The sequence below is a fragment of the Pediculus humanus genome, genomic scaffold (genome assembly GCF_000006295.1).
Source record: "Pediculus humanus corporis 1103172107895 genomic scaffold, whole genome shotgun sequence".
Taxonomy (NCBI): domain Eukaryota; kingdom Metazoa; phylum Arthropoda; class Insecta; order Psocodea; family Pediculidae; genus Pediculus; species Pediculus humanus.
This window is the reverse complement of record NW_002987470.1, coordinates 150,704-178,203: the sequence shown is the minus strand read 5'-3', so window position 1 is coordinate 178,203 and position 27,500 is coordinate 150,704. Positions and strand designations below refer to the sequence as shown.

The 27,500-nt window shown below is 28.1% G+C and overlaps 8 protein-coding genes and 1 non-coding gene across 9 annotated transcripts in view; 4 read left to right on the top strand and 5 right to left on the bottom strand.

Annotated features, from left to right (window-relative positions):
- The window catches only part of Phum_PHUM397070 (sterol regulatory element binding protein cleavage-activating protein, putative), a gene marked incomplete at both ends in the record, with an annotated part of 5,430 nt that extends 1,398 nt beyond the window's left edge, over window positions 1-4,032 (bottom strand). The window contains 10 exons of the mRNA XM_002428633.1: window positions 1-689; window positions 763-983; window positions 1,087-1,351; window positions 1,438-1,590; window positions 1,695-1,894; window positions 1,981-2,837; window positions 2,927-3,072; window positions 3,278-3,461; window positions 3,546-3,797; window positions 3,881-4,032. The exon at window positions 1-689 is cut by the window's left edge and continues 82 nt beyond it. Of these exons, the coding sequence (XP_002428678.1) occupies window positions 1-689; window positions 763-983; window positions 1,087-1,351; window positions 1,438-1,590; window positions 1,695-1,894; window positions 1,981-2,837; window positions 2,927-3,072; window positions 3,278-3,461; window positions 3,546-3,797; window positions 3,881-4,032 (3,119 nt within the window). The remainder of the gene's footprint in view (window positions 690-762; window positions 984-1,086; window positions 1,352-1,437; window positions 1,591-1,694; window positions 1,895-1,980; window positions 2,838-2,926; window positions 3,073-3,277; window positions 3,462-3,545; window positions 3,798-3,880) is intronic.
- Window positions 4,033-6,051: 2,019 nt separating this feature from the next.
- On the top strand, window positions 6,052-8,833 carry Phum_PHUM397060 (set and mynd domain-containing protein, putative; the record flags this gene model as incomplete). The annotated part of the gene is made up of 9 exons (XM_002428632.1): window positions 6,052-6,240; window positions 6,319-6,490; window positions 6,580-6,835; window positions 6,964-7,079; window positions 7,171-7,378; window positions 7,457-7,866; window positions 7,943-8,144; window positions 8,222-8,437; window positions 8,509-8,833. 9 exons carry the CDS (start codon window positions 6,052-6,054, stop codon window positions 8,831-8,833), a joined length of 2,094 nt encoding a protein of 697 aa, XP_002428677.1.
- A 227-nt stretch (window positions 8,834-9,060) lies between these two features.
- Phum_PHUM397050 (cytochrome P-450, putative) lies at window positions 9,061-11,030 on the bottom strand (the record flags this gene model as incomplete). Its single annotated transcript, XM_002428631.1, has 4 exons — window positions 9,061-9,239; window positions 9,314-9,565; window positions 9,644-9,850; window positions 10,088-11,030. The coding sequence occupies 4 exons, from the start codon at window positions 11,028-11,030 to the stop codon at window positions 9,061-9,063; spliced, it is 1,581 nt and encodes a 526-aa protein (XP_002428676.1).
- Window positions 11,031-12,497: 1,467 nt separating this feature from the next.
- On the bottom strand, window positions 12,498-15,791 carry Phum_PHUM397040 (zinc finger protein FYVE domain-containing protein, putative; the record flags this gene model as incomplete). The annotated part of the gene is made up of 12 exons (XM_002428630.1): window positions 12,498-12,650; window positions 12,724-12,891; window positions 12,969-13,089; window positions 13,176-13,419; window positions 13,494-13,755; window positions 13,836-14,146; window positions 14,224-14,391; window positions 14,539-14,745; window positions 14,839-14,991; window positions 15,104-15,280; window positions 15,367-15,636; window positions 15,722-15,791. 12 exons carry the CDS (start codon window positions 15,789-15,791, stop codon window positions 12,498-12,500), a joined length of 2,304 nt encoding a protein of 767 aa, XP_002428675.1.
- A 482-nt stretch (window positions 15,792-16,273) lies between these two features.
- Phum_PHUM397030 (uncharacterized protein) lies at window positions 16,274-18,018 on the bottom strand (the record flags this gene model as incomplete). Its single annotated transcript, XM_002428629.1, has 3 exons — window positions 16,274-16,293; window positions 16,456-17,379; window positions 17,961-18,018. The coding sequence occupies 3 exons, from the start codon at window positions 18,016-18,018 to the stop codon at window positions 16,274-16,276; spliced, it is 1,002 nt and encodes a 333-aa protein (XP_002428674.1).
- A 458-nt stretch (window positions 18,019-18,476) lies between these two features.
- On the top strand, window positions 18,477-22,473 carry Phum_PHUM397020 (uncharacterized protein; the record flags this gene model as incomplete). Its single annotated transcript, XM_002428628.1, has 9 exons — window positions 18,477-18,601; window positions 18,789-19,036; window positions 19,310-20,107; window positions 20,709-20,875; window positions 20,965-21,123; window positions 21,210-21,411; window positions 21,482-21,708; window positions 21,748-21,929; window positions 22,020-22,473. The coding sequence occupies 9 exons, from the start codon at window positions 18,477-18,479 to the stop codon at window positions 22,471-22,473; spliced, it is 2,562 nt and encodes an 853-aa protein (XP_002428673.1).
- A 2,150-nt stretch (window positions 22,474-24,623) lies between these two features.
- On the bottom strand, window positions 24,624-24,696 carry Phum_PHUM397010. The gene has a single exon. It is a non-coding gene; the product is annotated as a tRNA-Arg (tRNA).
- Window positions 24,697-24,813: 117 nt separating this feature from the next.
- Phum_PHUM397000 (uncharacterized protein) lies at window positions 24,814-25,155 on the top strand (the record flags this gene model as incomplete). The annotated part of the gene is made up of 1 exon (XM_002428627.1): window positions 24,814-25,155. One exon carries the CDS (start codon window positions 24,814-24,816, stop codon window positions 25,153-25,155), a length of 342 nt encoding a protein of 113 aa, XP_002428672.1.
- A 973-nt stretch (window positions 25,156-26,128) lies between these two features.
- The window catches only part of Phum_PHUM396890 (DNA-damage inducible protein ddi1, putative), a gene marked incomplete at both ends in the record, with an annotated part of 3,157 nt that continues 1,785 nt past the window's right edge, over window positions 26,129-27,500 (top strand). The window contains 3 exons of the mRNA XM_002428626.1: window positions 26,129-26,369; window positions 26,897-27,049; window positions 27,135-27,389. Coding sequence (XP_002428671.1) covers window positions 26,129-26,369; window positions 26,897-27,049; window positions 27,135-27,389 — 649 coding nt within the window. The remainder of the gene's footprint in view (window positions 26,370-26,896; window positions 27,050-27,134; window positions 27,390-27,500) is intronic.

The window sequence follows — 27,500 nt, the reverse complement described above, 5'->3', positions numbered from 1 at the left end:
ATGCACCAAATGGGTGTCGCGTTGCTCCTTCCGGTACCTTTGTCTTCGTTCGCGCACAGATCCACGATAAGATTAGAATTCGATAACGCGTTCCAACAATTGTCACCATTTCCCGTCACCGAATTCGTATTGTCCGATTTTTCACTCGTTCCATCGTTCAACAATTCTTCGATGCAATCCTTTCCTTCTTCTTTCATCAGTAATTTAAAGGGAGTTTCGAAATCGAAACCGTTGTTTTTGTCATTATTCCCGACGACTTCGTTTAATTTGAGTTTGGAAAAATTTAAATTTGGCTTTAGGGATATTTCACTCTTTGTTTTCTTCCTGTTGTAAACCCCTTTTTCGTTGTACCCCGTCGTACAATTACCCCCGACGTTATAATCGTTCGTAATCCCTCTGTTGAAGTGTTTCAATTGACTCATCGATATGTCCATTTCGCCCACGGAGGGCGGAGAACCGGATTCGTAGTCCGAATGATGATCCGATTCCGTCGTTAAAATCTCCGATGGATTTTTCGACGAGAAATACTTTTGACGATCTATTTGAGTTATCAATTCGCAATCTGTCGAATTCCAAACTCGAATTTCACCAGATAAACACGAGGATATAATAAAAACTCCGTCGTTTATCAAACACTCGATTTCCTGATAGTGTCCTTCCAATATTGTAGGCACGGCTTCGAGAACGACCTTAAAAAAATAATAATAATAATTTAAAAGGCAAAAAGTTTTATTTTTTTTATTTTTTTTATTTTTTACGAACCTGAGTGTCGCTTTCGTGTTGGGTAGAATTCGAAGCCCAACTGCTTCTCCATTCGGCATAATTTCTCGAACATATACACCTGTACAAGACCATCGTCATGTAAGCTAAAACGAAAACGCTCACGACGACCAATATGCAAGAAAGAGCTATTTCCATGGGACTCCTAGGAATGAAAGGACTATCGTTTGATTCGGTTAAAAGCGAAGACGATTTCGTAACATCTAAAACAAAAAAAAAAAAAAAAAAAAAAAACAAAAGAGTTAAAAAATCGTTTTTTTTTTTTTTTTTTTGAATCCTTTTCAAAAAGGTATCCTTTTAACTCACCCGACGAAGAAAAATCCAATGGATCCAAAGCGGCTGCCAATGATTTCCATTGAAAATTAGCTATTTTATCATTTGGATTTCTCATCGCTATGGCATCCTCAGGACTCACCGTGTGACTTATTCTAATGGATGGCAATATTGTTATGTATTTTCCGGTGAGAGAAATATTATACAGCGACATCATTACGGGCCAATGAAATAATGATAATCTTCTATGAGAATCCTGATCTCGATGCCTGAATCTATTGAGATCCGATTCATCGGACTATTAAGTAGAACAAAAAAAAAAATTTTTTTTTTTTTGAAAATGAAACGAAACGTTGGGAAAAATTTGAATTTTCAATTTTTTACATCGTATTGTTCTCCTTTCATTTTATTATTAACGGCAGAAGAAGAAGAAGAAGTTTCGTCAGTCATGAGAGTCGAAAATGTTTTCAAATCATTCAGAACGTTACTCCCTCCGCCATTTCCTCCTTCTCCATCTACAGGTTTTTGAATATTACTCTGAAAATAAATAATAAATTTTTTATTATAGCCATTTTTTTTTTTTTTTTTTTTTTTTTAATTAACACAAAAATGTTTTTTTTTTTTTTTTAAAATAACCTTACAGGAACTTGAAGTTTTTGATGAAATTTAGCAATTTCATCAATTTGTAAAACTTGTTGAACAAATTTGGCCGTGTACAATATGAAACACATCCACATAACTAAAGCGATCATGAAAGCTCTTTGGAAAAATCTAGTGCTCGCCCAAATATTTAACAATCTTAATCTCTTTGGAATTTTATTTAAAATTGGTGCCGATTGAGCTGGAAAAAAAAAAAAAAAATTATATGACAAATACAAATTTTGAATGATTTTCTTTAAGGTTCAAAAGTGTACGAGTAAAACTCACCCAAAACGTTTGTCGGATACGACGAAGCAGACGACGTCGAAATGACGCCGGAACTTAAATTATGATGAGATTTCGAACGAATTAAATTTTTATTTTCGTTGTTAAAATATCTCAGGTACGGTTTATCGTAAGGTGTCGTCCCGAATTTATTGCTCGTGAGAACTTTTTGCACCGGAAGTGAATGATAATTGTAATAATTATTTTTATTATCGAAATTCGATTCCATTCTGTGTATATCGATCGATAATATCGTTGTGAAAAAAAGTAATTGTATGAAAAAATCGCAAACCAAACCGACTATCCCTAATATGCATAGTTCTTGAATAGCGGATACGAACGTTCCAAATCCTATCGTCAATATGGTGACTTGAATGAGTAAAATTTTCGTTATGGACCATCCTTCCCGGCTCAATCCCTGTGCGACTCGAATTTTCACATCCAAGTGTGCAGGAGTGTTGGTTATCGACTTGGTTATGACGAGAACATTTTCCAAACCGACAAAAACAACTAAATACGGAAATATTTCTTTTCCGTTGAGAGGCACTGTTAAACCGAAAAAAAAACATAAACCCATCGACATACAAAGACAAGATAGTATTGATATAACTGAACAAAATGCGATTCCTAATTTTGATTTGACCGGTTCTATTTTTCTCAGTGAAAAATATATGTAAATAAATAACAATACGAAAACGGTTGCCAAAGGTAAAAGTTCGGAAAAATTAAATTCACCCGGATAAAAAACGTGAACGGTTTCATTTGATTGTTTATTATACTGGGATCCATTTTTAATTTCACTCGTACTCGAGTAGAGAGGATACTGATGCTCTAATTTTTTTCTCAATCCGTTTATATATCTAAAAATTCAATTTTTAATTAATGTTAGTAATTTCATGACAATTGACAATTGCTTTTTTTTTTGTTTTGGGCTAAAATATAAACTCACCTTTCATCGAAATCGCTTAATATCAATGTAATGGCAAATTGAATTATCCTTGGACGAGATCTCAATGGATACCTTTTAAGACCGCTTTCTTTCATGTTAACTCCGAATAGAATTTCAGTCAAGCTAATTTTACCCTTTTGAAAATTCTAAAATTAAATTAAAATTATTTTTCTATTTTCAAATTTAAAATACTCACTACAAAAAAAAAACTATTAAATATTACTATTTTTGATTTATACTAAACTGTAAATCATTTTGTATTAGTTATTCTCTTAGTATTTAAAAATTTCAAAATTTCAACTAAAATGAAACTAAAAGGAAAATTGAAATTAAAATTTAAAGCATGCATACATGATAATTAAATATTGTTCCCATTAAATTTGTATCCATTTGAAAATTGTACTCATTTTGCTGCCAGAAATTAGCCGGTGAAAGAATTAAACAGTTATACTCTGGTAATAACTTTTTTCTTTCTTCAGAAGATTTTAATTTAACAGATTCCACATGTAAACAGAAATCGGACACAGATTTAGAGCTGCAATAGAAAAAAAATTTTTAGTTATTAGTAATAATATTGTACTAATTTAAAAAAATTTTTTTATGTTGTAACAAGTCTTACTTATTTTCCGTTTGATAATTTCTAATCGTTTCTAATAATGAAAATACTTGATGTAAGGGAGCTCTGAATGCATCACATACTGTCATTTCACTTGGCCAAGGTGAAACACCTGTTTTTAAAACAATTTGTTGAATGTAAACTGCAGGTTTCCCTGAAAACACGGTTAGATTTTCAGGTATGGCAAAATCATAGGAATTTGTGATGGTTTGAATGGGTATGTCACCAGGTAAGGGTAAATTGATTAGAGGATACCTGAAAATATAAAACAATTATTATTATGATTAAAAAAATTACGCAGGAGTTGATTATAAGTGATTAGTAAAATATATACTTACGAACATAACAGAATAACTGATATTGCGAAAAAAAGAACGAGTATGGGATGTGATGAGCAAAACAATCCGTGTGAATAATAAAAATGAGCGACTCTTTCCGGAAGATTTACTCTTTCAGAAGGTGACATTCCCACATCTTTTTTTTTTTTCATAATTGTTTCTTTTTATATTTGGTTTGTTTACTAAATAAAATTAAATTCCATATTGGTTGTTCAGGTACAAAATATATTATTGTTATCATATATAGTTCATTCTGAAACAAAATATTTATTTACAGCAAAATAATAATAATAAATTTTATAATTATATTTAACCGTTTTTAAAAACACTTAAAGGTTATCTTATTTATACCCTCACTTTCAAAAGTTAAATTAATATAAAAATAAAACGATGAAAACAAACACGTGCCATTAAACTAAATAAGGAATGCGATAAATTAAAATATCAAAGGAGCATAGAAAAATATATTTGAAACATGACTCAAATAAAATTCCAAATAAAAAAAATTCAATCTGTGGGTGAAGTTATGTAGATATTTTTTTTAAAAAAAAAAAAAAACATTTCCAAGAAAATTTAAAACGAAATAAATAAAAAAAATTTTTAATACTTTTTTAGGTAAAAAATCCTAAATTTGAAATTTGAAATTATTAACCTTTCGAATAATTATAAAACATCATTGAAATGAATTAATAACAAAAAAAAAAATGCAATTAATAATGAAACTTTAAAACTACATGCTGAAATGCATACTAGAATTGTTTAGATAGATTTATAGCAAATTTAAACGACAGCAAATTTTTCAATTCATTATATGTATATATATATATATAAATTTTAAGCGCTAATTTTTTTAAAATATTCACACACACATAATAATGCATTGTAGAATAATTTTTATACTCAACTAAATTTTTTTAATTTTTTTTTTGAAAAATCTTTTGAGATTTAAAATAAGATACTATTTACAAATAAAACTTACCGGTAATAATAATTTTTATGTAAGTATATAATCAATGATGTGTAATTATTGAAAAATGATGTTGTATACCTGAATATTAATTAATACATTATAAATGAATAATAAGTACACTTATGTTGTTCAGGCACAAAAAGTTAATTGCATGTTAAATAAATTATTTAAAAAACATATTTTTTTGCATAGTAATAAAAAAAAAAAAAAAAAAAAAAAAAAAAACCTTGAATTTAAGCGTTCAGTCAACTGAACATATAGCAATATTATTTTCATGTGATGAATTGATGAAATAATAATAATAATAATAATAAATGATTGTATTTTAATGCAAATAAATTTTTAAATTGTTTGAATAATTAATGAAACATTATTTATTTAAGTTTTTTATTGAAATTTAATTTTGCTAATCAATAATAAATTGTACAATCCTTTATTATTTTTCTAAAAAAAAAAAAAGAAAGAGTTACTATTAATTAAATTACATTATCTAAAGTAAATATCTCGAAATCAATATATTACATAATAAAAAAATCTTTAAAACTTAAGAAAAAATGAAAAAAACCGTTTGCAAATAACACAATTTTTAAACTTGTACTAATAACTCAATAATTATTTAGTAATTACATAACAAACGACGTAAAAAAAAAACGTAATTATTATGTTAAAGGGTAAAATTAATGCTGCGACTGTTATTAATCGTTATTTATAGCAAACTCAAATAAGAGCAAAAATTTTTAATTTCACGGGGGAATAAAAACAAAGTTTTGGCGCCAAAATAAACAAGTAGCTTGTTTTTGGTTTTAACATTAATCCTACCGTAAGAAAACAAAAATTTACATTTCACCAATCACTACTACCTAAACCTTTTCTTTCGATTTCTGAACGTACATTTATCTTGATTTAAAAAATGAAACGAACGTTCGAGATTATTTAATTTGGCAAGTATCCAAATCTAATTATAATTCACGTGAAAAAAAAAAATTTTTTTTTTTTAAATTTTTTTATGCTCTAAATAAATTTTACATGTGATCGCGTATTACTTTTTTTTTTTTTTTATTTAAATTTTATAACTTAATTTATATTAAAAAGTAAAAATTTTCGTCATTAAATTACATAAAAAATTTAAAAAAAAAAAAAGAAAAAAAAGTCGTTATTTTTCATAGGATTCTAATATCGACATTTTTACGTTAAAACAAAAATGGAATTCGTGGATGAAAATTATAGAGATTTGTGTTCAACGAAAACATTATATTCGACGAAAGAAGGTTTTTTATGCGATTTCTTTTTTTCGCTTTTACAAAACGTCGATGAAATTTGGATTAATAAATTTTTTAATATGGAAACTTCGGAGGAAAATAAAATTCGAATATGTTGCAACGATAAAAAGGTAAAACGAATTTTCACGAAATTTTTTTTTTTTAGCATTTAAATATTATTTCATTAGTAAATGATGTGGTTTTTACAGATTTGGCCAAAGTTAAATAATTTTTTAAAAAACATAACGAAAATATATCGTAAAAAATGTTTAGAAAATTCTAAAGAGAATAAAATCCAAGCTGATTTTTTATTTAAAAATGGCGATTATAAAAAATCAATCATGTTATATAGTCAATGCATAATAAGAGCACCTTGTTGTGGTAAGTTATTGTACTCCTCATTTCTTAATTTCTTTATTCTTTTTTTATAAATTATTTATTATATTTTATAGAAAATAAAAAATCCCCAGATGAATATTTACTACCGTTGGCATACAAAGGGAGAGCAAATGCTTTATACAAACTTGAAAAATACAAAGAATGTTTAAACGATTTAAATATGGCGTTGAAAGAAAAATTTCCAGACTCGTTAAAATATAAAATATATAAAGATATGGGAAAATGTTATTATAATTTAGGAGATTTAAATAAAGCTAAAATATCATTGCAAATATCAGATAAATTATTAAATGAACAATTGTTAAATTTGAAAAATTTAAATCAAAGGTAAACATTTTGTTTCCCCCCCCCAAAAAAAAAAAAAAAATTCATTTTTATTTAATTTTATGTTTTTTTATATGAGAAAACAGCAATAATAATAATAATAATTTTTCATTGAAAAAAACTTTGATAAGTGATAAAGAAGAAATTGAAAAAATTATTGATAATCTTACATCTTCAAATAATGATGATGAAACAATGAAAAAACAACAGGTGGAAAATTTAAATTTTAATGTACCTTATGAAGGAGGTAATCAATAGTTTGTAGTATTTGTAACAGTTTGTAGTACTTTTTCAAATTTATTGTGTAAACTTATTTTAATAACAATCTTCCCATGCAGAACCATTACCCAAAGTCAGTGGTGAACCAAACGAAATGTATCCAAATGCTTCGAACCTATTAAAAATAAGACAAGGTACAGATTGTGGTAGATTTGCTGCTGCTGCTAATAAAATAGAAATTGGTGATACGATTGTCGTCGAAGAACCACAAACATCGGTACTTTTACCAAAAATGAATTCATCTCACTGTCATCATTGTTTCACAAGGTTCTTAATTATCAACCTGGATTATCATTTTCAAAACAAAAAAAACAACTTAAATTAACATTTTGTGAATTTTTCCAGGTTGTTTGCACCCATACCCTGTAAAACATGTTCAGGTGTTGCATTTTGTTCAGTACAATGTCGCGATTCGGCATCAAATACTTATCACAGATACGAATGTCAACTTTTGGGGTTTTTCATGGGTTCTGGAATGAGTTTGATATCTTATCTATCGCTTCGAATGGTGACACAAGAGGGTTTGATATTTTTCAAACAACTTCATTCGAAATTAAAACAAATGGGAAAATGTCCAGAAGATTCTTGTGATTTAACAAAAAGAGAAAAAAATTATTTAAACGTTTATAATTTGACGACGAATTGTAAATTGAGAACGAGTAAAGATTTTTTCACGAGAACCGTCATGGCGATATTTCTTGTCAAATGTTTAAAATTAACAAATTATTTTGAATCCCCGGAAAATAAAACAACAGGTTAATAATATTTGCGCTACCTTTTGTGGAAAGTTAGAGTAAATAAATAACCGTAGTTTATTTAAAGGAGGATCAGATGATTTTAACGAAGATGAAATATTAACGGCATCGATTATTCTTCATCATTTGGAATTGTTGCAATTTAACGCTCACGAAATATACGAAACGAGAGTGGAGGAACTTTATAAAACGGAAGATTCGAAAACGGTTTTTATTGCCATCGGTGTTTATCCAACTGTTGCTTTATTTAACCACGAATGTTCTCCATCTGTCACCAGGTACGCCATATTTAATTTTAACATAATCCCAACGACCTTTGTTCCACATTCGCAATTAAAATCAGTTTTAAAAAAAGATATTTCAGTGGGAAAAACATAATCATAAAAGCTGTTCGTCCATTGGCGACAAACGATATACTATCCGACAATTATGGACCACATTATGGTAAAAAAACTCTTCTGGAAAGAACGAGAGAATTAACATCGCGATATTGGTTTCGTTGTCGTTGTCAGGCATGCATTGAAAATTGGCCATTGATACAAGATATAAATGCAGAAGATTTTAAAATAAGGTAAAAAAAAATTACATATTATCGACATTAAAGGATAAAAAGTATTGATAATGATGATTATATAATTTCAGATGTACGAGTTTAGGATGTCAAAACGTATTTAATTTACAAAATAATACGAAAAAGAAAAATAATAATTTCAAATGTTGGCAATGTTCGAAAGAAATCGATATGGAGAACGTTAAAAAAAAAAAATTACAAGCTGATGATTTATTTACAAAATCAATCGATCTCATGGATGATAAAAAATGTATTAACGCCATTCCTTTTCTTATATCATTTCTAAATAAAATTTTCAATATGGCCGTAGAACCGTGTCGGGAAATTTTTCTGGGTCAGGAAGCTTTAAGAACGTGTTATGCTCAAACCGGAAATATATGGATTTTGAACGATTGATCCTTTTTTTCTCCTAAATAAAATATTTTATTCACTGTATATTTCTCTCTTATTAAATTTAATCCGTTTTTTTTTTTTAAACAACTTTACCGTATTTTACTTTTTTGTAATGAAAAATTCGTTATTTTTGAATAATTAAAAAACAAAACAAAAATGGCGGACGTGATACGATAAGAGAAAAATTGTATTGTTTTGAAATATATCCGTTTAAAATAGATTTATTTACATCAAATTAACAAATTTTCGTTTCTTTTAATTACTTTTATCCAAAATCCATCTTTTGGTACTAAAAAAAACGAACTCGGACACATTTTAAAAGGTTTTGTTTTTTCACATTTTAATATTTTAAAATTTTTTATTATCAATGCTAATGTTAATTTCATTTCCATCATTGCCAACCTAAAACCTAAAAAAAAAAAAAAAATGTAAATGTAAAACGAATCAACGGTTTTCTTTAATTTTACTTTTTGTAATACCAACCGATACAAACTCTTGGTCCGTGTCCGAAAGGCATGTAAGCATAGGGTGGTATATTTTTACGATTTTCCGATGAAAATCTTTCTGGATTAAATTCTTCCGGATCGGGAAAATATTCGGGATCGTGATGAAATGCATAAACGGGAATAAACAATTGACAGCCTTTCGGAAGGATTATCGACGTTTCGGGTATTTCGTAGGGTTGAGTACATTTACGTAGTAATATTCCTACAGGAGGATAAAGTCTTAACGTTTCTGAAACAAATAATAATAATAATAATAATAATAATAAATGTTGATGTTTTGTGATTGGGGGGGGCGGGAGTGGGTTACCTTCCAAAACTTGTTCGGTATATGTCAATTGTTGTACAGAATCGTATGTGACGTCATCATTTGTTTTAAGTACTTGCGTGACTTCTTCGTAGAGTTTTTCTTGAATTTCTGGATGATGTGCCAATTCGAATAAACAAGCACTCATGGCCGAAGATGATGTTTCGTAGCCGGCAACGAAAAAAACAAAAGCTTGAGCGGCAATCACGCCTTCCGTTAATTCTGAAATAATAATTTTTTAAATATTTCGACGGTTAAAATAAAAATAAAAAAGATGCTCGATTGACTCGCGTAGTAGTCGCAGTCGTTGACAAATTTTAAAGAAACGCGACATTCGAAATAAACAACGTATAATTTACATTATAAAATTCGCGAATTGATTTAGAAAAAGAAAAGTTTTTTCTACTGGTTTTAATTATTGATTAATGTTAATTGATTTTTTCTTACCGATTGAATTTTCACTCACGGCCATATTGTAATTTTTAACACCTTTCATTTCGTCCATATCTTTCAAATCCGTACCTTTCGTTTCGTTTATTTTCATTAAAAAATGTAAAAAATCATTTCTTTCAACGTTGTTTTCCCTTCGATACGTCATAGTATTATTAACGACGTTAATGAAAAAATCCGTTACTTTTTTCGAAACCATTCTCAATTTGAATATTTTATACATCCAATAATTTGTATTGGCAATTATTTGTCCGACTCTTTCAAATTGTGTCGGTTCGAAAAATTTTTGTCCCATGTGTAAAAATTCGGAATCTTCTTTCATGGCGTTAACATCGATTCCAAATGCAACGTTGCCAATTATATCAACCGTATACCTTCCGAGAAAATCTCTCGCGTCTAACATTTTACCTTCTTCTGCTGCCCCGTTTAAATTTTTAATTAATTCGTTGCAAATATTTGTCATCGATTGAAACATTCCTTTTAATTTACTCGTGCTGAAAGCGGGATTTAATTTCGATCGAATATATTTCCATTTAGAACCTTCTAATGCAATTAAATGAGCACTCAAAGGATCGAAATGTTCATCGTGAGCAATGTGTCGATCGTGAAAATGTGGAAAATTTTTAACTAAAACATCTTTAACGAGTTGAGGATGACAAATAATCATGACCGGATCTCTCAATTGAAATATTCCACCGTATTTATGTCCGAGTTTTTTAAAATACTGATAAAATTCCCAAACTGCTTCGTTTTGACTTTTAACACATTTTGCTATTTCTTTCATGTTTCCATAAACGAATTCAGGTTTTATGTAAGGCACGTTTAATTTATCCCAAAAATCGTTATTTGACGTCACGTAATAATACATCAATGCTAATAAGGTACCGATAAACGTTCCGAAATAAATAAACCACCATGAATTTACTGCTATGGCATCCATTTTTCCCCTTAAAAAAAAAAAAAAACAATTAAAACCCACCCTATTAACTATTTTTTTAAAGTAAAAAATTTCAACGGTTTTTTTTCCAACCACCGCGAATCGAATCGTTCGATATTATCGATAAATTTAAATTTATTCCTTACCTTTAATTTATTTCCCTTTTTTTTCTTTTTAAATTCAAACGAAAAGGATTCTTATCCAAGAGATAAACAATTTTCATCTTTGAGATTACAATCAATCAAATTTCGAACGTGGCATCCGATAAGAAAAATAATTAGATTTATCGATCCATCGATCGATCGATATATCGATCTATCGTTTATTTTAATATAAAAGTGCTAAAGAAAAGAAAAGATACACTTATCGGAAATAGAATGAATAATTATTTTTTGTAAATTCGTTAACATTTTTTTTTTTTTAATAAAATATATTTCATATAATAATAATAATAATAATAATAATTGTTCGTTAATACATTTACATATATTTCTCATATAATTACAAATAACATCTATTAATATATATATTCAGTCCTATTTTTTTCTTTTTCTTCCTTTTTTTTATCATCTTGTGAAAAATTAAACGATTTTAAAAACGTTACGAACGAAAAATAATAATAATAATAATAATAATAATTTTAATAATAAGAGTTATTGATATATCTATAAATATATTTATATTATATACAAATATTAGGTTTTTTTTTTTTTGTTTTTTTTTTTTTTTAAATAATATTAATAATATATAAAAAAAATCACTTCGACATTTCGTTACGAGGAAATTCATTTACAATATTCGTTTATATAAAAAAACTTTTTTTACAATAATAATAATAATAATAATAATAATAATAATAATAATAATAATAATAATAATAATAATAATTACGCGAAGATGAATATGATTTTAAGTAAAAAAAAACTGCGAAACGACTAACAGATGATAGATTATTATGAAAAAAAAAAAAAAATTTCTACGAAACAAAAACGATGTAACGAATAAAAAAAAAAAGGAAAAAAAAAATTTGTGCGTATTTTTCTCTCCCCCCCTTCCCCTTCCCCCCGTGCTTTAGGCCACAACAATTAGGTAAGGACACAAAAAATTATTATTAAAAAAATAAAATAAAAAAAAAAAAACAATAACTCTCTCTCTCTCTCTCTTTATGTAAACTTTTCGAGCCGGATATAAAAACAAACAAAAAACAATTAAATAACAACAAAATAAAACAAACGACGACCGACAAAGAAAGAAAGGAAATAAATAAATAACAATGAATCGTCTGCTTTTTTTTTTTTAAATTTTAAATTTTAAATACTCGCGCCATTAATTAACGTTAATCTACAAACGAAAAAATTGTTTGAATCTTATTAATCTTTGAACGTGTGATTCGTTATGTGTAATAATTCGACTGGCGACGATATACTAATATATATATATGTGGATAGAAAAAGAGTAGATGAACATAATTCACTGGTCCATTATGTGAAAAACTAATTCTAAAACAGCAGCCGAATCGTTTATTGAACCCGCTTTGTGAAGTACGGGTATAAGCTCGTTGTCTAAACTGTTCATGTAAATGGGTGCGAGTTTTTCCCCGTTGCTTCCCGCTTCGTATCCGACCTTTAAAGAGTAAAAACAGAGTAAATAAATAAATTTAAAACCATTTCTTCCCCGTCAATTATTATTCTCTCACGTTTTCTTGATCCATCGTCGCTCTCACGGCTAATATCGTCAAACCGGATGCGGCCAACAAATCTAGAAGTTTAATTAAAGCTATGCACGTGGCTCTAGCGATGCTTTCCGATAAATTATTCACTTCCAACGGATCCCCTAATTTTGCCGACGTTGCTCCATCTTCGCACTGAAACGCACAAATCGACAATCGTTAATTAATTTCCTTTTTTCTCTTTTGTCGTTTACAAATTTTTTGTCTTCTACCTTAATTATGAAAACCTGCGTCCATCTTATCAATTTCGTAGATCCCATAAAATCTTTTCCACTGTGAACTCTTATTGAAGGCACACCGTCAAGAGCCATATTATCTATGACGCTTTTTACTCTGAAAATAAATCAATCATTGTAAACAAACAGGTACGTTTTTGTAGTTAAAAAAAAAAAAAAACTTTTGATTATAATAAAACCAACCCGACGTTAAAATTTTTATCATCTTCGCACCAAATTATTTTAACAACTTCTTCCGCATTTCTTCCTTCTATGGGCCCACATTTAACGCTCCAATCCTCCATGTTTCTCAATTTGTTTCTCAACGACGTCATCGTATCCCTCGGGACTTGAACCATTAAACCATCTTCGATTATGCTCGTTTTGGCAGCCACTCCGCTCGTTGTTTTTAACGCTCCGTTTAAAACGACGAAACTAGCACCCGTAACTGGACGAAATAAAAATAACGTTTTACAAACGGTTTTTTTTCAAATAAACATTGAAAAACATTTTCGAACGTACCTTTCCTGGGTTTTTCGTTGATGTTTATCGCTTGCGTGCTGTAGGTGATTTCCGTTCCTTTCGATTGCATGCAAACCAAATGCGCATCCGCTTCGCAACTAAAACATCCGGCCAATGCCAGAACGGGATCGTTGGAATTTTTCAAAGCTCTCACGACTTGATCGTACCTATTTTTCGGAATTAGAATGGATGTTTGATTTGCTTCCATATGTATTCTCAAACCTCTAACGCTCGGTATGGTGTATTTCAAATTTTGAAAATCCTAAATCGACAATTAATTGTATTTAACTTATTGTTTACCAACCGCAATTATTTGTACCTCTTGAATAATGAGTAACTCACGGCTAATAATTTGATTATGGTATGTCCGACTTCGTAATAAACGGGTTCCCTAAATCTCACGGACACTAACGGGCACGGGTAGTACCTGAATTCGGCACCCAGTCTCAACATTAGTCGAAGTGGAAAAACTCTGGCCCAGGGAATTTCAGACTTGTGAATGAGAATTCCGACTAGAAATGGTGGCGGCGGCAAATCGATGCGATTTAAACATTGAAAACTGGGTCGAATGAATAAAAATCCACCATGTTGTTTCGAATCTAAAAAATTTGATTCGTTGACACACCAGTAACCTAATTCGTTGACTGTGTTCCCTAAAAAAAAAAAAACCAAAAATCAACAATTTAAAGTTTTATTAATGGGCTTCCAATCATTTAGCATTTGCAATTACCTTTCGCAGCCTCTTGGTATATGTAGTGAAGCTGCAAAAATATTTCTTTAGGTATTTGGTCGTCATCGGGTTCCGTTAACGTTAAAATAAATATAATTTCATCTTGTCCAACGCATCCCATGCCCTTTGAGCATATAACCCAACAAGTTTCTTTCATGCAACAATCCACTGTAATGTAAAAACGGAAATAAGTCATTAGAACGCCTTCTTATTATTTAACACAAATGATAAAAATTTCACAATTTTCAAAATGGCCGGTTAACGTTTAACGTTAAAATTATTAATAATTAACAATGTCGATTCACATCAACTTACGTTCAACAATTTTTACTCGAGCAATTAAATTTCTATTGATAGCGAATTGAAGAGGAGGTAAATTGGGATCTTTTAAATTTTCCATTATTTTAGACAAAGACCAATTTTCTTCGTATGACGTTTCACCCTTGTTATTCACGTAAACAGGAGGTAAACTTTTATCAACTATGAAACTTTGACTTATCGGATCGATTGGAGGCAACATAACTAAAAAGAGGTCATGAATTCCGATGTAATTTAAATAAAGAACTTTAAGAAAGTTTACGAAAAAAAAAAAAAAAGAAAAATTTTTTTTTGTACCTGGTGGTATGCTACCTCTCTTTCCAACTCTACCAGGTTTTCTAAAAGCATTTCTATGTTCTTCAGATCCATCCAATTCGGTTAAATCCCCTCCCGGCCTTATTCCATCGCTAAACATGACCTGCTTTGGGGGTTCTTTAATTCTTGAGCTTCCTAAAAAAATGTTTGAAGCAAACACAATGCAAAACGTTTTAATTTCAAATCAATTACGAAATAAACAGGCGAAAATAAAAAAAAAAAAAAAAAATTGTTTCATCATACTCACCTTCTCTTTTTAAAACTCCAACCGGAACCATTACCGATGGAGGAGGTTGACTACCAGAGCTATTGATTTGAAGAGGTGGTGGCACAGTGCTGCAATATTCCATTGGATTGTTGGGATTTGGCCTTTTTCTAGGAGAAGACTCGGAATCTTCATCGTTTTGCAATTCGTCCATGAGAACTGAAAAAAAATAAATAAATAAATAAATAAATTATTAAAAACCGTACCGAAAACTTATTTAAACCGTACTTAAAACTTTAATTTACTTTTAGCTAAAGTTTGAAAACAAGTTTCGCAAACTCTTTGCTCTTGGTTTTGAAGGTACTCCAAGGAGGCTCTCATTCCGCAACATTTAGAGCATAAAATTCTACCGCACGCACGACAGTGATGTCTTCTTTTAATCATTGTAAACTTACAATTACATTCCATACAGTTAGAGGTAAAATTATCAGGTATCCAGTATGGAGACACTTTACCCAATTCGTGTTCTCCGATTGTTAAGGGCAATTCTGAAGATTGTGACGGAACTGACGCTTCTGTAAAAAAAAAAAAAATACTTTTAGTAGTCATTTTCCTAATTAACCTGATCACTTTACTATTTTTTTTTTTTTTTATACTTACCTAATAGATTTTCCAATTCTTCAGTATTGCTCGCGTTTTCTTCCAATTCATTTCTTGATTCGTCATCCATTAATCTATTTTCATCGAGATTTTCATCCGTAGATCTAATTAAAAAATATAATAATATAATTTATAAGTTATTTAAAATTTTTTTACTTACATTTATATATTTTTTTTTTACTAACTCTGCAGTTTCTGAGTTGTTGCTGGTAGAAGATTGTACAACGGGTGGTGATGCTGAACTTTCAGAGACTGTAACCTTTGTTATAGGAGAATCTTGATTTATGGATGATTTTATTTCTTTCTCTAAATTTTTTTCATTTTCTTTTTCTTTCTCTTCTTCCTCTTCTAATTCTTCTAAGTATTTTTCAAGTTCTTCATCCGATATATCAAGTTGACTTTCGAATTGAATGGGTTTTATTTCTTTTTTTTCCATTACAACTTCCTCGCAGACATCATCACTTTCTGGTATTTCTTCTCTTCTAAAAAAAAAAAATAATGAATTAATATATTTATTTAAATAAATACAGATTTTATATTTTTAAAAAAATCCTACAATTTATCAATAATAACTATAATGAATCAATGTTTATCTTGACGTTCATGAGTAAACTCAGATAACTTTTAAGATCTTTAACCGTTACAATTAATTAAAAAATTAAATGATATCATTATTATATTTCTTTTTTTTTTCATATTAAATTTAAATTTTTTTTTTTACCTTTTCAAAGAACCATTTTGTGTATCTGGTAACTCAGATTCAGTTGTTGTTTTTTTATTAATTGATTGTTCTTGTTCAACTATGAAATTTTTAGTCGATTCAGATCTTGGTTGAGATTCTTTTTTTTCTTCAATTTTTGTTTCATTATCGTTTATGTTCTCACATTCTTCGACATTTTCAGTTTTGACATCATTCGATTTACTTTGACTAATTTCAGTTGGACACTGTACTTCTGATACAACTTCATCTTTTTCTGATTGACTACTCGAAGTAGTACTTAAATTACTTGATTCATTTTCCGTCACATCAGATTCACTACTTTCCAATTCTTGATTATCGAAAGATGTTTTATCACTTTCTTCTTGTATTTCTATTTTACTATTAATAAGATCTTTTGATTCACTTTTCAAAACTGATACATTGCTTAAATTAACATTTTCTTCTTTTTCCAATATTTTATCGTTTTCTTCAATTTTCTGAATTTTATTTACAATATTTGTTTTTTCAACATTGTTGTGTAAAACATTATCGAAACTGTTATTTGAATTATTGTGAATCTTAACTGGGCTTTCTGCTTTAACATCTTGTGAATCGCTAACTTCAGTTTTAGGTAATTCTAAATTTAATACTTCATTTTCTTCTTGTACAGAATTATTACACACACAATAATCAATTTTGTCACTGTTACAATTATTTACAATAGTTGTGTTATTAAAATCAACAAGAACAGGATTAATTGATTCTTTGACTTCACAGTTTTCAGATTCATTATTAGTTTCCACTAAATTATTATAGGTAGGATATGACATTGTTGTTTCAAGACAGAGACCAAAATCTGCATCGGCAATTTTGATTGGTTTAAAATGTGGCTTTTGGTATTTCGTCGCTGGAAGGTCTTCTCTTTTAAAATGTTGCAATGCATGTCGTACTGCTTGTTCTGAAACAAAATCCATCATATTATAAATCCTTACAAATCTGAATAACAGTTGGCATTACTAAAGTAAAAAGTGACCAAACCAAAATGAAATAAATAATTTAACAGGAAATTCGATTTAAACTTAATTCTGAAACAATGTGTTATAAATTTGAAATTTACAAATTATGAAATATAATTTTACCTTGATTAATTTAAAGGATAAAAAAAAATTATTCTCTGCTACCTAACTTTATAATCTAATTAAAATTACAAATGAATTTTAATCTACAATTATGTCATAATACTTGCATAACAATATGTTTTTGTGATAATTGCTTTACATATCTAATTAAAAACAAAAGCCATCAAATATAATGAAAATAAAATATCATTTTTGACGAATTGAGAAAATTTTTTACTTTTAATACCTAAGGAGGATGTTAAAAAATTTTTGATAAACATGACCTGTACAAAAAATAATATATGTGTATTAAGAGAATTTGTTTAAATTAAGTAATATTAATATATAATATTAGAATGACAGCTGCTTAACTATAAAATTTGTCAAATGATACGCATGAGTCATTCACGAACCAACTAACCTTCATTAAATTCAAATTCATCGAGAACTTTATCCAAATCCACTGTGAACTTCTCCATTTTAATTGAGAATAATTGTTGTCAAGACATATTAAATTCAATTACTTAACAATTAAATATAACAGCAAAAAAAGTTTTGGCTTGATTTCTAACATCACTCGCAAAAAAACAAGTGTTAAGAACCTAAAATCAACTTTTACATTGATATAATACGTCAGAACTACTAGTAGATTTAAGAAATTATAATAATAAAATAAACTTGACTCCTTTCATCATTTTTATTACGTTGTAAACTACGTTCAGAAATAAACTCTGATATGTACCCCGAAGAAGAGCAAAATTACAACAAATCGATCAAATGGAAAACAAATATGGCTAAAGCTTTACTAAACCAGGATGGGTTGACAGCTTTAAAATTTTTACACAACATTTTTAATAAAAAATGTTTTTAATTACTACATAATGTTTTAAAAACATTTGGGGTTTTTAAATAAAAATTATTTATTTTTAATTTAATGATGCCTTCAATGCGTAAAAAAGTTTCAAGTTTCTTTAAACAGCTATCAGTTATTGGGCATACGGATTGTGATCAAACAGATTCAGGGGGGAGTTCAGGATCATTTATTCACAGATATCTTAGTGGGTAAGCCCTTAAAAAAACATTAACTAAAAATATTTTTAAAAACTGCTGCAAATAGTACGTGACATTTAAATCTCATTCTTGAAGGCTTTTATCACTTAATTAGGTCGATATTTCGAGTCGTTATAAAACGCTTTAAAATTGAATTTATTTAGTGTTTTTTTATTTTAATTTTCCTATAATATTTTAGAACTGATGGTAAAAGACATGAGCCTACCATACTATACGGAAGAACTCCTCATGAGCTTCCTCCTTTGGCTGTCGGTTATGTAGCAACCAGTCAGCAATCTATATTTGCATCAATGACTGGTCCAGAAGGAGGATTAACTACAATTAATCCGAGTAAAAAACATTTAAGCACCAGTGATCCTGATGTAGATTACATTGACATCACAGAAGTAATTCCTTCATCCCCAGAAAAAAAAGTTAAATGTCCAGGTTTGTAAATTAATTCACTTTAATTTAAAAATAATAGATTCACTTATAAATCGAAGATGATAAAATGTTTTCTTATTCTTAATTAAGTCTATTAGATATAAAATTCAATAATACAATAAGCCTTGTAAACTAAAAATTCCATAATTATGCTAATTTTAACTTCATAAGGACAAATTGAGAGTTATTTTAAATATAAGCATTGTTGTTGTACATTTTAATAAAAATTTCTACTTATTTTATAAGATGGAAGCCATTGATTTTAATTCTTTTTAGTTGCTTCCACCAATTGTGTATTCAGTTCTGTATCTGGTAGGTGGTTTAATGTTCCCCAATCGTTATCATTAACATATCCAATTGATAACTCTGAAATAAACATTAGAGCTGGTGGGCAGTTGTTTGCTTTTGGCAAAAGATCTGTTTGCACCTCTGTATCAGATTTATCCACAAATGAATCATTGGCAAAAAAATGTGACCTATCTAATAAAGAAAATAATGAAAATGCCTTAATTGAAAACAAGAATAAAAAAATTAAAAATAGGAAAAAATATAAAAAATATCAGGATTTAGTGATTGAAATTAAAAATGATTTTGAAGCATATTCATCGCATGAGAATCTCAGTAAATTGGATGTAGAAAAAAATTTAGCAAAAGAAGAATTGTTAAATGCAATAGACAAAACATTAATAAGATTCGGGTTAAATGACAATGAAAAATATGAGTCTGATTTAAATATGAATGAAGATACGAAAACCAATCCCGTGGAAAATGCAAACACAAATGAAAACGATGAAATATTTATTCCTACAATCCAGAATATAATTAACAACGGTTGTCAGATTGAAAACAACAAATTAGAATTGAATAATCGGTCAATTCCATCTCACAATGAAGATAATCATAATTCTGAAATTGAATTATTTAGAGAAAATGCGGAAGGGAAAAAGTTAACATTTACCAATTCGGAAAGTTTTGTTTTATCGAAAAGCACAAACACAAATAATAATTATTCGTTAAAAAAATCAAAAAGTGCTCCGAATCCTTTTAAAAATTCACATCTTCAAATGGATTCTGGTAAGTTGAAGCTAAAGAAAATTATGTTGAATTATGTTCTGAGATTGTTTTTTAATTTGTTTGTTTGCATGGCCGATTATGGGATATAATATTATCACAAGCCTGCATGGAAAACGCAAAAGAAGATTGGCATTCGATCATTCTCACGAGAAATATTTAGTGATTCAATTTTTTTTATATGATAAGCATGTTTCTCATCTATTGTTAAAATCTTTTTTGCTGTTTAGATTTATTGTTATTGTTGTTGTAATATTTAATTGATTGCTCACGTCTCATTTGCATATATTAAATTTGAATTGATTAATCGATTGGAATTTTTTTTTTAAATGTAGTCACTTTATAAAGTATTTTGATCAAAATTTTATTTTATTTTTTATTTTATTTTTTTTTGAAAGCATGATTTTCATGTGTTGCCATTTATTTATTTATTTTTATTACCGTTTTTGATTGTTTTAAATTAATTTTTTTTTTTTTAAAAAAAAAAAACTTTAGTAGATGGGGTAAGAAAAAGTTTCATTTTTCTTCTCTTTTTTAAAATATGAAATTTTTTTTCCCTCTTCAAAAAAAATTTCACAAAAGAAATGTTTTTTTGTTGTTTTAGCAAACGATAATAAAATAAAACCTTTTGTAAAATGGGAAGATGTCGCTGGAATTATTGACTGGAATCGTCCGCACAATCGAGCTTATGGAATTGCAACGACTTTGTACGAGAAAAATCCAATCACCGATCAAAATGCTGGAAATCCAATCGCTGATTGTTTTGCCATCGTTAGTAGAAATTTCCAGAAAGCAAATATGTCGTAAATAATTATGATTAATAATAATAATGATGATGATGATTGATAATGTTAAATTAGGTGGCAAGGGAAAATTCGGGTATATTAGCATTGGCCGACGGCGTGAATTGGGGAGAAAAATCTTGCCTCGCTGCCAGGTCCGCCATTTACGGATGTGTCGAATATTTGAATAAAACCTTATTCAATCCGTATTCAAATACCAAAGTCACGAACACAACCGTGAGTTTTTTTTTTTTTTTTCAGGTTTTTCAGGTTTTTTTTTTCTGCCTCTGCACGGTCCTCACGCCATCTTTTTTTTTTCGCAGGAGGTTTTTGTTGCGTTACTTCGATCTTTTCACATGGCACACTCTCTTATTTTACAAACGGAGGGAATGTTGACAACACTGACGGTAGCAGTCGTGTTACCACTCGCATCGAACGGAAAATACATCACGTGCGTTTGTAACGTCGGTGACAGTTGGGCGTACGTTTACAGCGTCAAGTACGGAGTTCGAGAAATAACGAAGGGTACGTTCCTTTTCGAAATATTTTTAGGTTAAGGCATTAGGTAGAGAATAATATTTATTCGAAAATTCAGGATCTCACGACATTTATTGCATGAGAGATATGAGGGATGCACTCGGAGCTCTCGGACCCGTCGATGGTACCAATCCGGAATTAGGGAACCTCACGTGTTCCATGACCGAAGTTGAATCTGGAGATATCGTTTTCATCACGAGCGATGGCATTTCAGACAATTTCGATCCCGTCGTTGGAAAATTTGCTGTGAGTTTTACCCCCCACAACGTCCAGTGTGACAACCGTGTGTGAATCTTCGTCAATCACTCAAATTATTTCTCTTAGGTTTTGCCATCAACGAAACCCGACATAATGACCCGTAATCTTCCCGTGGTTCAAGCCGTTCAAAGACACGAACTCACGCTTCTACGTTTGGAGGATCTTTTAAGGAACAATGTTTCCGGGGATGGACCCGTTTGCACGTTGGCCAGTGATTTGTGCTCCAGATTGTTGGATTTTGCAATCAGGTATAAAATGTTGCCCTCTTTTTTTTTATGGAATCGCACTTTGGGGAATTTAAAAAAAAAAAAAAAAACATGTCGGATTTTCTTTTTTAGACTAACTTCGGCAAAGAGAAAAATATTAGAAGACGTCGAGTTGTATTACACGGAAGAAAACGGGGCGGTCGTGGAATTGTCGAAAACGGAACAACGAATCAGACGGAAAAACACGTACGAAAAATTAGTTTTAGTGCCTGGAAAATTGGATCACGCCAGCGTGGTCGCTTACAACGTGGGTCGATACACGAAAGATGAAAATGAAAAAGATGTTGGATCGACGAATCCGGATGATGAAAGTTCGTCGTTGGAAGCCTCGAGTTCGACGTGCGAACTCGAATTTAAAAATACGGAAATGAAAGATGGACAAACAACGGAAGATGATATGAAGAAGAGTAATGAAAATGGTGGAAATAAAAGACTTTCGATATACGATAATAATAATGATGATGATGATGATGTTGATGATGAATCCGAAGGAAAAATGAATGATTTATTCGAAACCGTAATGTGAAGGGGAAAAAATATCGCGGAGGGGTAGGGAGGCGGGAGGGGGTGGGGTGGGACGGGGGCAGGGAAAACAATTTTTTTTCTCTCTTTAAATTTGATTTATTAATGTAAATCGTTTTTTAAATGCCGGAAAGTATTTTTTATTTAAATTTATACGAGTTGATAAATGGAGAGAAGAGGAGAAAATGGTTGCAATATCAGTAGCATAAATAATAATAATCATCACCACGAACCAACCGAGCAGCCTTAACAAAAAAAAAACGCCATTTTTTTTTTTTTTTTTTTTTTAAATGAATTTTAGATTTTAAAATTAGCCAAACGAACACGAAGCAAAAGGAGAAGCAGAAGAAATTATTTTTTCAATTAGTTTTTTTTTGTAATCAAAAGAAAAAAAAGGGGCAGACTGATGTAAAAAGAAAATTTTTGTAAAATATTTACAACAAACGTACGTGATACGAGAAAAATAATAATAATAATTATCATTATTATTATCATAGAAAAGAAAATTGTATTAGTAATTTTTTTTTTTGTATGGTATACCGTAAAAGTGAGTCAATAACAATAATAATAATAATATTAGTATTTGTTGTTTGTTGTTTGTTGTACTTATCGTAAAGTTTTTTTTTATTTTTATTTGCTTTAAAACAAAAAAAAAAAAAAAAAAAAATTTGTATTGTAACGTAACGTCAATAGATTAGTGCCAGAATTTCACGATAATAATATTAATAATAATAATAGGTATTATTATCATTATCAAGATTGTTATTATTTTTATTACAAAAATTAATTATTAATAAATAAAAGTAAGAAAGAAAGAGGAAGAGGGAAAAAAGATTGTACGTAAATGAAAAGTAATCACAATTTTTTTTTTTTTTTTTGCTTGTTGGTAAATAATAATAATAATAATAATAAGATGGAAAAGAGATGTAAGAAATACATAAAAAAAAAAAATTATTCGCACAAGAGAATTCACGCCGAAAAAAAAAAATAAATAAATAAATAGTTAGTTATTATTATTATTAGTTTTTGAAGAGAAAAAATTAAATTATCCGATCGATGAACGAACGTCATTTAAATTTAATTTAAATTTATTTTCAATTTATTTTTAATTATTTTTTGAATTATAAACAAAAGAGAAAATTTTTTTTCTGTTTAAAAAGAAATAAAGAAATTAAAGCTTTAATTTTGAATTAATAATTAAAAAATCGAGCAAATTTTATTTATTATTATTATTATTATTATTATTATTTTTTAAATTTAATATCGAATATTTATCAACCGCCCAAATGTACTTAAAAAAAAAAGGATTTATTATCATTATTATTATTATTATGTAGAAAAAAGTAATTCGTATTCGTGAAAATATTTTACCGTTATAACTTTTTTTTTAATAAAATGTATACATATATATATAAATAAATAAATAACGTAAAAATTATTTTAATTAAATTGTTTATTGTTTTATATAGTTTTTGTTTATTTTTATTATTATTATTTTTTATTAAAATTATTAAGTTTTTTTTGGTTTATTAACTTATTTTTTTTTTTATTTAGTTAAATAACTTGAATTTATTATATATTGTATATATTATTATTATCGAAAATTATGTATTTAATGATTTTGCATGTGCTAACGAATGGATTTTTATTTAAATAACATTAATTATTATTATTATTTTTATTTAATTTCGCGTTCCCGATCGAATAATTATTATTATTATTATTAAATAAATAAATAAATGATAAAATAAAGTTGTATTGAGTGCCAAAATAATTAGCATGTATGCATTTATAAACAATTTTAAAGCTTAAATCCGTCCGCGTATTTGTCATATTATCAATTTCGAATAAAAAAAAATTTTTATTTTACTGTATTGTAATTAATTAATAAATAATAATGTATTTTATTATTATTATTATTTTATCGATAAGGTTTAAACTGTAATATAATATAATAGTTTAATGCCACTAATTTTTATTTATTTATTTATTTATTTATTTAAATACCTTTCCTTTTGTGTTATTTGATAACGATAAGAAAATTTTATTATTATTATTATTATTACGACGTTAGTATCGTTTATTAAATATTAATTAAGGAGGTTAATGACCTTTAAAAAAAAAAATTAAAGAGAAAGGAAAAAAAAATTAGGTCGACCGTGACAGGACTCGAACCTGCAATCTTCGGATCCGAAGTCCGACGCCTTATCCATTAGGCCACACGGTCGTGTTGTAACATGTGGAAAATTTTACGTTAAATAAATCCTCTATTACGACAAATTCATTCCTTTGACAGTGTTTATAACATAAAATTTAAGAGGAAAAAAAAAAAAAAAAAAAAAAAATGTTGCATTTAACTAATGAAGAAATTCGTGATAAATTATTAGAATTAAATTGCAAATGTGGTCCGGTTACGGATACAACAAGAGACGTGTATTTAAAAAAATTAAATAATTTAATAAAGGAGAAGAATAATGTTAAAAGAGATGAAGTTTTAAATGATTCTGATTTATACAATCAATTAATTTCATATGGACAATCTGTTGCACCAATAAATTCAACAAACAGACATATTTATATGAAAAGATTACAAAATATAAAAAAATCTTTAAAAACTGATGATTCTAGTCAAACAAATGATAATTCAAACACAGATAATTATTATGAACCTATGGAAATAGATTAAATAAGTTTCATTAAATCACTTTGATAAATAGCTGTGATTTCAAATACCATTTAATTTAATAAATGAATTATTTTTCTAATCGAATGTAATATTTTTCACATATAGACTAACCATGTACATATTATTATTATATAATAAATGAAATTAATAAATTTTTTAATTATTTTTATCCTAAAAAATATCCTTCAATCATATTTACTGCAACGATTAGATTTTAATAGTTATAACATAACATTTAACAAATTACTCGAATTGTCTCTAAATGAAAAGATATTGATGATAATAACTATTTTGAAATTTATTAGCAATTTTTAATGTCTTTTAATAATAAATTGCTATCCTTTATAGTGTAGAAGAAGAAGATCTTGTTAAAAATATAGTTATTTTGAATATTACACATCAAATTCTTAAGGATATTAAAAAAACTACTCATTTACAACTAAAATAATTATTTACACAACGATTTAAAATCAAATTTAACTAAATGAAATATTTCAATCTATTAAATTAACAAATAAAATGAAATAAAAAAATAAATAAATAAAAGTTGGAGAAGTTTGTCATCGTGTCCATTAACAATGTGTTTGTAATAGAGCTCTGAGAATAAAATTAAATTTCGAAAAAATAATTGAAAAATCCTGTGATTAATTGACTAAAAAAAAAAAAAAAAAACCAATCATGTAATTTATTAATGTTATTAGTAATCATTGTGGAAAAAATAACTATTTATGAAAAAAAAAAAACATACAACAAAGTTTTGTAGCAAAGGAAAACACATGTAAGCGTTATAAGTTGGTGCCACCGGTTGTTGTCATTAAGAATGAGAATCTAATAACAAATTACACACACATTGCAGTTTTTAATTAAAACAAAAAAAAAAAAAATTTTTTTTTTTTTTTTTCTTTTCTAAATTTTATGTGTAAATTTTTTATATGTTTTTATTAATAATTACAGTGAGCCGGTTGAAAAAAAAATGAAAGTCACGGTAACAACTCTTTCAGACAGTATATTCGTACTTGATGTTAGTGAAGATTTGGAGCTTGAAAATTTCAAAGCATTTTGTGAAATTGAAACGGGTATTCCTGCCAATGACATTGTCATTTGTTTCAACGGCCGACCTTTAAGAGATGAAAAAAAATCATTAAAAAAACATGGAATTAAAGATGGTGATGTCGTTATTTTACAACAAATGTTAGGAAGTGGTTCACAAATCAGTAAGATTTATTTTTTTGATTATTTTCAAAACACACACACACACACTTCCATAATAATAATAATAATAATAATAATAAGGGTATTTCGATAATTGTTAATTATTTTTCCTCAGTTTCTATAATTCGAATAAAACATATAATGAAAAAAAAATTAATTTTTTTTTTATTGTTATTATTATAAACTAGTCTAATTGTTTTTTTAGTTTTAGCTGTTGGGGTCAAATTGAACTTTGCTAATCAAGTTTTTGCATTATTCATGATGATGAAGCAAAAAATTATTGCAAAATTTGAGAAATATCAAAAGTAAATAAAGCAATAATAAACCTCAAATTTTACTAAAAATTTTTTTAAATATACCTATTTGTACATATTTTTTTTTATAAATAACAACCCTTCAGTGATTAATTTTTTTTTTTTTAACTCTTTTTTTACACTCATAAAAGAAAATTTTTTAATATACTTTTATTGTAATGATGTTTTTTTTTTTTTTTAAGGTTTACCACCATTGGACTTCAGTACAATTCAAGTGCCTGGTGCATCTAGCAGTAGAGGTTTTTCAGTAAATATAAATGATGATCCAGCCCTTATTAGAAATATGTTTCTCGCAAATCCAGAACAAGTTGCTTTACTCAAACAAAATAATGCAAGACTTGCCGATGCTTTATTAAGCGGTAACTTAGGTAAACACAAATTATATTTTACATTTCATTTTTAAATCATTTCCAAATCATTAACTATTAATCGAAATATTTTAAATTTCTCAAGAACTATTTATGAAAGTTCTTCGAGAACAAGTTGCTGCAAGGCAAGAAAGACAAGCTCAGAGACTGAGAATGATGAAAGCAGATCCTTTTGACACTGAAACCCAAAGAATGATTGCAGAAGAAATTAGACAAAAGAATATTGAAGCTAATATGGAAGCAGCAATGGAATATAATCCTGAAACTTTTGGAACTGTTGTTATGCTTTACATAAATTGCAGGGTTAACGGATATCCAGTTAAAGCTTTTATCGATTCTGGTATTAGTTAGATAAAACTCATTACTTTAATTTTATATGACCAAAAATTTTTTTTTTTATACAAGAGAGTTTAAATTTGTAGGAGCTCAAACGACAATTATGTCAGCTGCT